This window comes from Branchiostoma floridae, chromosome 11, assembly GCF_000003815.2.
Source record: "Branchiostoma floridae strain S238N-H82 chromosome 11, Bfl_VNyyK, whole genome shotgun sequence".
In the NCBI taxonomy this organism is placed as follows: domain Eukaryota; kingdom Metazoa; phylum Chordata; class Leptocardii; order Amphioxiformes; family Branchiostomatidae; genus Branchiostoma; species Branchiostoma floridae.
Genome location: NC_049989.1, coordinates 13,321,222 through 13,332,716, shown reverse-complemented (window position 1 = coordinate 13,332,716; position 11,495 = coordinate 13,321,222). Strand labels below are relative to the sequence as shown.

The 11,495-nt window shown below is 39.1% G+C and overlaps 2 protein-coding genes across 11 annotated transcripts in view; one reads left to right on the top strand and one right to left on the bottom strand.

Annotated features, from left to right (window-relative positions):
- The window catches only part of LOC118426514 (coiled-coil domain-containing protein 157-like), a 1,184,186-nt gene that overhangs the window by 577,345 nt on the left and 595,346 nt on the right, over positions 1-11,495 (top strand). The window lies entirely within an intron of this gene.
- The window catches only part of LOC118426528 (myosin heavy chain-like), a 137,274-nt gene that overhangs the window by 76,912 nt on the left and 48,867 nt on the right, over positions 1-11,495 (bottom strand). The window contains exons 1-17 of one of the 9 annotated variants that reach the window (XM_035836003.1): positions 11,288-11,439; positions 9,505-9,593; positions 8,731-8,778; positions 8,335-8,388; positions 7,778-7,840; positions 6,731-6,802; positions 5,833-5,880; positions 5,305-5,418; positions 4,873-5,022; positions 4,170-4,319; positions 3,193-3,279; positions 2,741-2,812; positions 1,835-1,882; positions 1,226-1,285; positions 998-1,048; positions 646-714; positions 69-385 (exon numbers count right to left, since the gene is read on the bottom strand). The exons of 3 other annotated variants lie outside the window; for them this stretch is intronic. In XM_035836003.1, the coding sequence (XP_035691896.1) occupies positions 209-385; positions 646-714; positions 998-1,048; positions 1,226-1,285; positions 1,835-1,882; positions 2,741-2,812; positions 3,193-3,279; positions 4,170-4,319; positions 4,873-5,022; positions 5,305-5,418; positions 5,833-5,880; positions 6,731-6,802; positions 7,778-7,840; positions 8,335-8,388; positions 8,731-8,778; positions 9,505-9,593; positions 11,288-11,357 (1,422 nt within the window). In that variant the 5' untranslated portion in view covers positions 11,358-11,439 and the 3' untranslated portion in view covers positions 69-208. Of the gene's footprint in view, positions 1-68; positions 386-645; positions 715-997; positions 1,049-1,225; positions 1,286-1,834; positions 1,883-2,740; positions 2,813-3,192; positions 3,280-4,169; positions 4,320-4,872; positions 5,023-5,304; positions 5,419-5,832; positions 5,881-6,730; positions 6,803-7,777; positions 7,841-8,334; positions 8,389-8,730; positions 8,779-9,504; positions 9,594-11,287; positions 11,440-11,495 lie in introns of those variants that run through there. 5 more of the 9 variants (XM_035836002.1, XM_035836005.1, XM_035836004.1 and 2 more) reach the window with 5 other exon arrangements.

The window sequence follows — 11,495 nt, the reverse complement described above, 5'->3', positions numbered from 1 at the left end:
CCATCTAGCGGTGATAGCAGCAGGAGTATCGAGATGTTGGCAGTTAAAAAAAACACATTTGTTTTCAAGCAAGGAACTGCATCATCTACTGATGTACCCGCTCAACAAAACTTCTTTTCACTGATAACTGCTACATGTATCAGTTCATCTCCAAAGTTATTCCTAATCTGAACTAAATCTAAAGTACGTTAACCTCACTGCTATGGATTCATGTTTTGTCTCTAACATGGTCGGTATCTTTGTCAAAACATGAAACATTTTCTGTCCTGTTGATGGAATTCTCTGGTGGCCAGTTCGGATCGTACACGTGACGTGGGCTTCTTGCAGCGTCTTGCCAGGCTTGGTGCAAGTACGCGACCTGCTCGCGATGATTCTGTCTTCTTACCTGTATATACAAACACACATCACACTCAGGATATGACTTGTCACGACTTTTTCAATATTTCTTGACAGGACAGAAACTACAGTTACATATCAAACGCTGTATCTACATGCAAAGGTGCTTCTTGTATTTGATTTGATGTTAATTTTTGCAATTGTCTTCCTAAATAAAGCTTAATGTATACTTTCCGACGATTATCTATTTCGAGGGGATATCGAACAGATATCAAATTTAGTTTCATGAGATGAAACAATCAGTGTTACCCTTTGGATGTGTTCGTTCGAATGGCGCTCTTCTTCCTCTTGCTTCCTTTTTGACGCTGTTGCGAGGACCTAGAATGTATACCACGTGTGATCAGACCACTACCGTGGCGTGACATTTTAATGAGATAATATAAACTATCCCGACAAATATTGCCGTCAGCATGAAGTTAACTTGGAATGAATGAACAGAAGTATTCAGGTTGGAATGGAAAAGTTCACAAATACTTCTACTTTTGGCCTCAATGTTTGAACTTGGAAAACAGGTTAATGGATTGGTCAGTGTGCAGTAGTGCTTGTTTACATCTGGTTTGGCTCTGTTCCAATGTTGTAGACTGAAGTGGTGGCTACTTACCTTAAAGATTTCCCGCTCGGCCTTCATCGAGAACAGCCTGTCTTGCATTATCTACGCAAAGTGGAGAGGTCAAAACATTAAACATTTACAGCCCTTAGAAGGTCCTGCGCATGGCAGATTCCCACTACATGTATGTACAGAATGAAAATGCAACAAAAGAGACTGTAACGTTATATGAAGAAGGAGAAAGGCTCGACAAGTAATACACAATCAAACATTGACACTGACCTTCACCTCATTATTGCGGTCCACCCATGACTTCAGGAGCGTGGATTTCATGGAGTTGAGCTGTCGGAAAAGCAATTATATATATGAAAAAGACGTCTGACTAACTAAAGGATTGGACGACACGTTAACAGTTTACACCGTCCGTGTTTTGGTCACGACATCTAGTTTTCGTTTGTTATGTTACAACATTTACAACCGGTTAAACATTAAAATGAACAACTATTGATACAAACAACTACTATTGTAAGAAAATTAGTATGTCGTTGCTAACAAACAACAATAACAACGACAATAATGATAACAACAATAATGGTAACAATGATAATATTAACAACAATAATGATAACGACAAATATAATAGGTCACAATTTGATAATAAATCATAGAAATGATAGTGAAATGAAATGTCTGAATAGAATACTTAAAATTATAGGGCATTTACAGAGGGTCGAAGTTTGGTGGTAAGGAAGTGATAATAAACTAGGACAGATTTTTAAAGGTATGAATAGAGACAGGTCACTGTAGTTTCAGGAGTCTGATGTTAAGGGGTAGAGCGTCTACCAGGACGAGTTGGCCATCTACAAGGAGGAAAACGGAAGCATGTCTTACCTCAGACAAGAGCCTCTCTCCGTCTTTCTCCAGGCTTTTCAACTTCGTCTAAGCCATATGTGGGGAAACAAATGCATGATTGACTACATAAAATGTGAATGATATTCTTTTTTGAATATTCTAAATTCGTTAATTTTGACAGGTTTGCCAGTGCTCCTTTGTTGTACCTATATTAGGCAAAATCTAACATACATCATATCTGGCACAATCGTTGTGCAATAAACTTTGACTTGACTGTGATTTTTTAAACTGCATTTCTCCGTTACCATTTAGACGTAATCTTACTAAACAAAATGTATTTTTAGACCGCTGTGCATTCTGTAGGACAGCCTGCCATACTAGCATTGGCCGCATGGGGCACGAGAGGCGCTGTCCAGTCAGAAGCTCACAAAGTAAAAGAGGGACTGACTGAAGCCGCGAGACTTAATACTACAGACCGTCTGCTAAGACGAAAAGAGCAAGAACTTTAACTTTGAAGTTTTGATAAATTCAAAACATTTGTCACCACGTATTTGGCATCTGACTATGAAATGGCCCTTGCCAATGGCATACATTTTATTCAAATCAAGGAGATTATAGTCAGGTATACTTTAACCTCCTTGTACATAGTTAGCAATTGAATGTCGGTAGGAAAATCTGAGACGCTCTACATGGATTGGAACGTCTACTGTTTTTCTGAAGCTAAGGGCACCGTAAGCTAAGGGATCCGTAAGTGATAAGTACCGCCTCCGCACGAACCCGTGGGGAATCCGACTTTTGGCGGAAGTGACCCCCCCCCCCCCCCCACACATACACACACACCCCAGAAAACGGACTAATTGCACGTACGACAGATTGTGCCCTTAGCTTTATTGGTTGGCCATGTCGAAGGCACATATCATGTTTGCTCTTCCAATGCCAACCTACCTCAGACTCCTCTAGCCTGGCCCTAGTCAGGTTGTGCTCATACTCCAGGGTCTCCTTGTCTTTTCTCACCCTCTGTGAACACGGTACGATAATTTGATTAGTGTGAAAAATATAGGCCTTGTGAATGCTCACACACAGTCCGTCAGTGGAACACTAGACCTGCTTTGAGTCGCAAGACGTTCAGCTGTAAACGTTTAACTTGTGTTACGCAAACGCCTTTGTTTGGAGCACATTTTTTTCTCAAATTCTGTGGAGGCGAAATCTTCGAAAAATTAACGACGTCACCTTTACGGATTCTTTTCTTTCACTGCAATCAATTTACGTCGACTACTTCGTCAAATGACGTAAAAAATGACATTGAAGGCTTACATTACAGGTAGACGGACTAAAATCAGGCAACAAGAGAAATATGGATATGAAAAGAAAACGTCAAATCAAACATCGGCACTGACCTCTAGTTCCTCACTCTCGATCTTGGATGAAGCTGCCATAAGATCTTTCACGAATAAAGAGTCCAAGCGGATGGTCTGTTGGAGCTCCTGTGTGACGACACTTTGATTAGTCTCGGATAGATCCTGTTAATGTTTGATGCTTGTAAGGCCACATGTATTGTATTATATGGATGACATCCGCGCGCGCATCAATTTTCGTCAGTACAATTTCCTCAAATGAAATGTTTTGGCCATTTTCTTATTCGCACGTTCGCATCAGTTTTGGGATTCCCAGAGGATGTCATCCATATAATCAAATCAACATGGCCTTGCACATACAAAGCCTTTGAGTCAAAGTCGTCGGACGGTAAACTGGGCAAAGTTGAGTTTTTTTTTTTTATTTTGTTACATAGATGTGCGCCTTTCTTGCTTCATTCAAGTACTAACTATCTTTCAGTGAATGCGAAATTTTCCAGGAATCTAGTCGTTCTAATAGCAGCTTTGAGTTCACTTTTTTTTGTAATTTTCTTTTGTTTACTGGAAGACAGTTTTGATACAGTTTTACGAGAGCTTGCCATGGATTTTTCATTGTGTCATTAAATCGTCCGACCGTAAATTGAACAAACTTGTGTCCGATCTCTCATGCAAAGTCCTCTTTGCTTCATCTATCTTTTTTGAAGGAGAAATCTTCCAGAAATTTCCTAAGTCGTTCTGATAACCGTAACTTATAAGCAGTATACTACAAGCTTTTAATCGTAGTAAACATAGACAGAAATTTACCTAAGTTGTTGTGACAACTTGTAATCATATGTAAAGTAAACATAAACGTTGTGTCTCAGCCGTCATCCTTCTGACGCCTTATCGACCATGTAAAGTAAACATGGTCACGTTGTAAAGGCTGAGAATACGTTAGATCTGATGAAGACTTGGTTGTTTATCACTTTTATTTAGTTCTGAATGATGAGGGAAATTTTTCCAATTCAAACATTGACACTGACCTTTACCTCCTCTTCATGGATGTCCTTTTCTGCTTTCATATTTCTCCTCAGTGCCGCTACTTCTTCGTTTTTCAGAAGAATTGTCTGCTGGAGCAGCCTTTCTTTGTCATCCCTATCTTTGATTACCTGCAGGAAAGATTCCTTCAGTGCCTGTGAACATTCAACGGTTACTGCGATGAGTCCCAGAAAGATGCATGGTGGTAATTGGTAGGCAATAATACAGTAGCAGCCGCTTAATTACACATCCTATTTGCCAGTGCTTTTCGTGCCAGTCCTCTCTTATGCAAAGTTCGGTACAGTCCTCTGTTTTAATTAACTTTTCTTGAAGAAGAAACCTTCCAAGAAAAGTTTTCTGATAACTGAAACGTGTATAGCTTGGAACTTCGAACTTTATTCTTTGTTTTCAGACAGGATGTCCATAGCAACGTAACCAACATAAAATATAACATCCACATTGATAAAAGAAACAATATGAGAAACAATAATAAAACTACTACAACGTGTTAAGCAGTATACTACGAGTGTATGAGCGCAGGAAATTTACCTAAGTTGTTGTGATAACTCGAACTCATATGCACAGTAAACATGGTCACGTTGTAAAGGCTGAGAATACGTTAGATCTGATGAAGACTTGATTGTTTATCACTTTTATTTTGCTCTGAATGATGAGGGGAATTTTTACAATTCAAACATTGACACTGACCTTCAGCTCCTCCTCATAAATGTCCTTCATGGTGGCCATTTCCTTCTTCACTTCCTTAATCTCCGTATTCTTTTTTATAATCATCTCTTGCAAAAACCTTTCTCTCTTATTCCTCTCCTGCATCTCCTGTTCGAAACCTTCTGTCAGGGCCTGTGAACATTCGACAGTACTACGATTAGCGCAAGAATGACGGCGTGTTAATTGGTAGACAGTATATATGTCAACGTTTCCTGCTAAAAGTACTTGCTTGAACTTCATAACGTTGATAGATGTATCTGTTCTTAGATATCCTACATGTTCAAGTGCTCTTAATCTACCCCGTTTATACATGTTATTTTACTGTTTCTCTTCTGGTAAAATTGTTAACCACATTTATTTAGATCTTAATATGGACAAGAACATGTGGAACTGCAATTCAAAATTGACACTGACCTGCACCTCCTTACGGTGTATCTGCTGTAGACTCCTCTTCTGTTTCTCGTACAACTCTTCCATTTGACACATGTCGTTTTCCCTCATCAATAACTCAGCTCTAAGGGTTTTGAGCTGAAGGGGAACAATGACAATAAGGCTGAAGAAATATATGAAACAACGTTTTTGTTCTTTTGTCGTGAAATCTTGGCTATATCTAATAATTACTTACTTACTTACTAACAATCATCAATATTGATTTTGGAAAATCATATCCATTTGCTAGCTTGAGTAACTGCTTTGGACGTAATGTATAAAATGTGTTGTGTTATTGTCGGATATTTCAAATAAATCATTGTATCAAATTGTGCACAATTCCGGGAGGCGCAAGCGCATGTACATTTTGGGTTAAACATATAAATGGCTATTCTTAGCTTATACACATGCATGTACGATGCAGCAGTGAGGTCTTGTTACGTCGGTGCTGAGTGGCATATCTAAAGCGCCTGACACGAGAGAGAAGACGCCTGTTACACAAACAACCCCTACCTCCTCACGCAGCTTTGCTGCTTCCGCCTTACTGCTTGTCAGGTCGCTCTAAACCGAGTGGAAAGAAATAAACAATGATATTGCGTCAGAATGAAAAAAATGGTAATTTCAAATGGTTTTACGTTTTCTATTCATTTATCATTCATACGTTTACTGAAGTGTCTTACCGTATATTGTATGTTCCATAATGCACAAGTGGCGGTGAGAATATGAGTTATGCATAACTTGAGTACACAATCGCGCTTGGTCTTTCCCCATTCATTTGTATTAATTGATGTTCTTTGAAACTCTGTATACGAAACGTCAGTGTACCAAAGTACAATGTCCAGTTCCAAAATGGATGTTGACTCTTTCTTACCATGTATTCTTTGTCGTTTATGTAGCATGTAAGTGGTTAAATATCTTGAGGGACAAGTATGAGTTACTGCAGGGATAGAGTTTGCTACATGATTTTGCTGCAGTGCCTCGTGACAAACATATCGGCGTCACGTGGCGTAACGGTAGGGTGTGTGGCTCAAAGCCCAGAGTTCCTGGGTACGAGTCCACTGATATGCTCCGACGTGTCCTCACTTTTCTCACGGACAGGTGAAAAAGATTACCGGTTAGGAACGTCCCTCGGATAGGACGTCAAATGGAGGTCCCGTGTTTGAGGAGAGCCACACCTCAAGTACGTTAAAGAACCCACCAAACTTATCGAAAATTGTGGTTCTTATCAGGTTGAGTGTATCAAATGTATCTGCTCTCATATACAGCTTATACTACTATATATGTATAGCATACTACTCTTCAATACAAATATGTGGTGTGTTACGCCATAAGGCGGTTTACCTTGTATTGCAATACAAACAAAACAAAACAATTTCCTCTTTTCTAGAGGATGCATCTTTTTTCAGCCTACCCTAGTTTCCAGTAGCAGTTCCTCCGTCAAACTCGCGGTGTCCTGTTGCTCTTTGATGATGATATTCAGAGCCAGTGAACATTCAACGATACTGCGATTAGTCCATGAAAGATGATATTGATTGGTAGACAATTTATGCCAACGTTTTCTGCTAAAATATCTGTTTAAAGCTGTGTTTTACAAACGCCGATAGATGTATTTATTCTTGGTTATCCTAGAAGCTCAAGTGATATGTACTTCTGATCTTACACTGCTACATCAATGATTGTTTTTCTAGACTATTTCTTTTTTTTTCTTACAAAATCAAACTTTAACTTTGTCCTGCCAAAGATCATTAAATGGTCCGTGTGTAACATTGGTGTCAGTAAGTCCCTCTGAGCGACCGTACTGGATTTCTGTGACATCGATTTCGTGTAAAAGTAAGATATAAAGGACAACAAAACACACAAAACTCAAAAAGAAATCATGCCGGGAGGTATGATTTCAAGTCTATGATGAAAACATAGGAGACATATATGTGACAATTAACAGTAATAAACATTATTGTAAAACAAAAAGGGCTACTCGAAGACTCGTGTTGGCTATTTTCAAACAGGTTGGTTTTACCTCTTTTTTGGGGGAAGCAGAGGAAGACGAAAAACCCCACTTTTTCTACAATTTGTGGGTTCTGCGATTTTAAGAGGAAAGTGGTTTTCTGTTCGTCTGTGGATTTAGGGAAGTTGGGATGTGTCTTTTCGGCTTTTCTTAACAAAGTGATTCTTTAGGCTGAAACCCCAGTGGAAAGAGAAAAAAACACAATCTTTTCATCTGAAAGTGAAAATCCAGATTAGTTCTTACATCTGCAATAGCTTCCTGAACCGCTTTTTGTGCGTAGTACGTAAGATATAAAACACACTCACACAAGTCTCAAAACGTGATCGTTGTTGATCTATGAATTTCGTTGGGGAATCTGGGAAATCTTTGGCCACTAAGCGGTCGTAGCCACTAGTGGATAGAGAATGAATCAAATTCTTTCATCTACAAGCGAAAATCTAGATTAGTTCTTACCTTTGTCAGGGCTTCCTGAGCTACTTTCTGTGCAGTGACTGCGATTCTCTGATTTGCTAGTTCCTGAACAATGTGGAAAAATATGACATGTCGAAAACGATAAGCACGATAGAATTAATAAACAGGAAATTATGAGCACCCTTTTCTCTATGGACTATGCGGTGAATTCATTCCAGATATTTTTTCTATCCAATCTATTTGCTAAAGGTGCCACTCGATGTAGTCATGGTTAGTCAACTTACAATTAAGCCGTAACAATGCGCAAAATGTTCACTGAATTTATGCGTTAGAACAAAACATCAATTACATAGTCTATGAAATATCACCACAGATGAACAAAATAAATACAACGTCATATAAGTTCACAGTTTGTCGCTGAAAATCTATGAAAATTAGTGCTCAGTTTGATAATGGAAGAGCAATTTCGGTAACAGAAAATTCTAAGCAAGACATGAACTATTGATTTACTTGCAACTGGATATTTTAAAAGTTGGCCATAGAAAGGAGTGTTGCCTTATGATGACTACGATTTTTACCAAACCCACGATGATATTTACCTCGTCCTTCTTCACGAGTATGTCCATGTGGGTCTTCTTCAGCAAACTAATGGTCTTTTGTAGGAAAATAAAACGACAGATTCTTACCACTTTAAGCACATATTATGGGTGTAAATATTGTCATATTGTGATGTGGTTCGTTCAAATAAGTAAATCAACATAGAACTCATAAGGTAAACCAATTTAGCAGGATACAAAAGTTTTTCTCAATCAAAACATCACAATAGCCATATATGGTAATATACAATCATTAAGATGAAAATTGCCTAACCTAATAGTAAGGCAGTGGCGTAACCGCATGACAACGTAACGACGACGTGTTTGTCAAAACTACTCACCGATTGCTGGTTTACCGCATGGCAACGTAACGACCACGTGTTTGTCAAAACTACTCACCGATTGCTGCTTAACAGCTTCCCTTTTCATTTCTTCAGTAGATCGGGTCTGTGAAGGAGAGAGTTGCGACAAAATTTGTCCAATGGATTTATAAGAAACGAATCTGACAAACCAATCCAATCTGCTAGTTAATATCTGTACAATCTTTAAGTAACCTTTTCATCTCTTTCTCCCCTCTTTCCTTCGTTTGAATTTCTTTCGCGGTCTTTCTCTTTCCTGTCTCTATCCTTGCTTTCTTCTCTTTCCCTGATTCTTTACAAGTGATGGGAGCATTTCTGATACAGGTTTTGGTTGAACATCATCCTTTGAACCGTTAAAAATTACTTGTTCACTACTATACTCAAGACAAGTACTAGTAGAGCAGCAGAAAGAGCATCTTCTGACTACACGCGAACTTTCACATGTCTTTATTCCGAACCGTAAACTGTGTTCAACACATGGTAATCATGACATCAAAGCAAACATGCTACTTCTTGTAGATCTTGTGAACAAACAAAATGAGAACAACAAAACATAGAAGTTAAACTTCCATCAACCATGCTGGGCAGGACTTTGTGGAAATCCTCGCGTCACCTCTCAGAGGATGAACTGAACTGAACATCAGGATTTTCACTCACTTAAAAGCATAGTACGAGAGATACAATGTAGCTGGCCCTACAATGATAAGTTGAGCATGCAAAAAAGCACGAGAATATTTGCATGAAAGCTCATCTGTGTTGATAGAATACATATTGAAGTTTTTCAACTGTCATATAGATCTGTACATGTGCTCACCAAGATTAGGACGGAGTTCTTCAGTTGGTAGTTGGTCTCCTTCATCTTCACAATCTCACTTTTCGCATCGTCGATTGACATGAACTTGTCTGTAAGGAGGCACAGAATGTCTATACGTGACATAGTTCAAGAGGAGCAATTCAAAGTGAAAGAATTACCTCATCCTCCTACTACTACCGTGATTTCAAATTTAACTACTTACGCAACATTACCCGAGCTTGTAAAATAATCATTATTAAAGTCTAAGGACAAACACATCACAGAATGAACAGGGCATCGTTCTTGTAAAATCGCATCAAAACCTTCAATAAAAGGGAAAAACCTTCAGTAAAACAGGAAAACCTTCAATGAAACCTATCGGCAAGTCCACCATGTCTACAGGAAGATTTGTCATGAACTTCCGACATGGCGACCATGGCATGTCAGGAACATGAAAGCTCAAAACCGGAAATTCCCTTGCAGTACCGTAGAAAGCCCATTGTCTATTAAACTTGACCTTCGTTTTCGTGACCCAACACACCTATCAAATATCATTTTAATCTCTCTCTCTCTATATATATATATATATCCACAGCTTCGCGCGCTATGCTTTCTCCAAGCAAACACACGAAAAACGGAAACGGAAACAGATTTATTGGGAGGTAAAAGATCGTATAAAAGCTGTAGCCTATTCATTGGGAATGTTCTAGAATGGAATGTTTAGGTGAATGGAAGGCAAAACAAACCTAACGTACACGCATCCCAATAATAAATATGGACTACCGAGTACTAGTACCTTGAATACTTCATAAGGGCATGCAAAGAATATGATACAAAACGTTAATTTTGTCTTGGCAGTTTGAACACCACTATATATGCAAAAGTTAGGTGTGATGAGTCGTTCAGTGTAATATAACCAGCTGCTGCCGCGCCGCGTGCCTGCGAAGTTGGTGTGTTACGCCGAAGGGCGGTTATACCGGCTATATAGATACAGATATATACATCTTCGCTGAACACTCAAAAAGTGACACCTAGCGACTATTGAAAGAACGGACAAACAACGACAACGCCAGCGGTCATATCCATATAAACTGACGAGACGTTTTCCCTCACTTCTTACGGACTGAGATGTTTTCTGGATCTTTCTAGTTTTTTATTGTTTAGGTGAAAAAAAACACAATACCGCTTAGTTACTTGTGTTTTAGTTCTCTTAGCCTTTCAAGGTTTTGTTCGTAATTTAAGCGGGTGTGTCACTCCTGCGGCCTACATTGGGCTTGTGTTGTACCCTTGAATTTATAATGGGAATATCATGCAAAACTTACAAGTATGACTAAAAATACAATACGACAAACGTTACAAAATTCGTTTTTCATGGAATCATGGATTAAATCCGTTAAGCACTCTGTCAAATTACTCGGCCGCAGCGACGCAGCCAACTTGCCGCAGTTTCAGTCAGATACTCCCTCAAGTTTGGATCTCTTGCAGCCTCCGAATTTGGCGTTTACACTGCAACAGTTCAATTTACTAGTATTTTCTTTTCACTTTTCACTTCTATTATTAGTTTCCAAGTATCCGAACCAACAGTGCTAACTTCGGCCGGAGAGAGCTCGAGGACTCTGGAAATAGGACATCTCGCAAATCCACAGAATCTATGCTAAGCCTTTCATCATTGGACGTGGAAACATGGGCCATTCAGATAGTCAACTGCAACGGATTCACACCCACAAACTTTGGCGTGTAAAATGCAATTTTAGCGGACTGAAAAACTCATTACATTAAGCTAAAGTCTTCCACAGTTCCTTACCTGACTTGACACACATTTGTGTAGATTTGGCATCGCTGGAAGATCCTCGGATCTTCCTAAAATACTCCATAGTTTATCCTACCTCTGTACGGGATGTCGAATAGACTATATGTTACCAAGGAGTGGTGTTCGAACGGTAAACAATGGAACGTTATGACGTCATGAACGACCAAAATGGAACGGAGAACAACGGTGGTCTTTGGCGGCG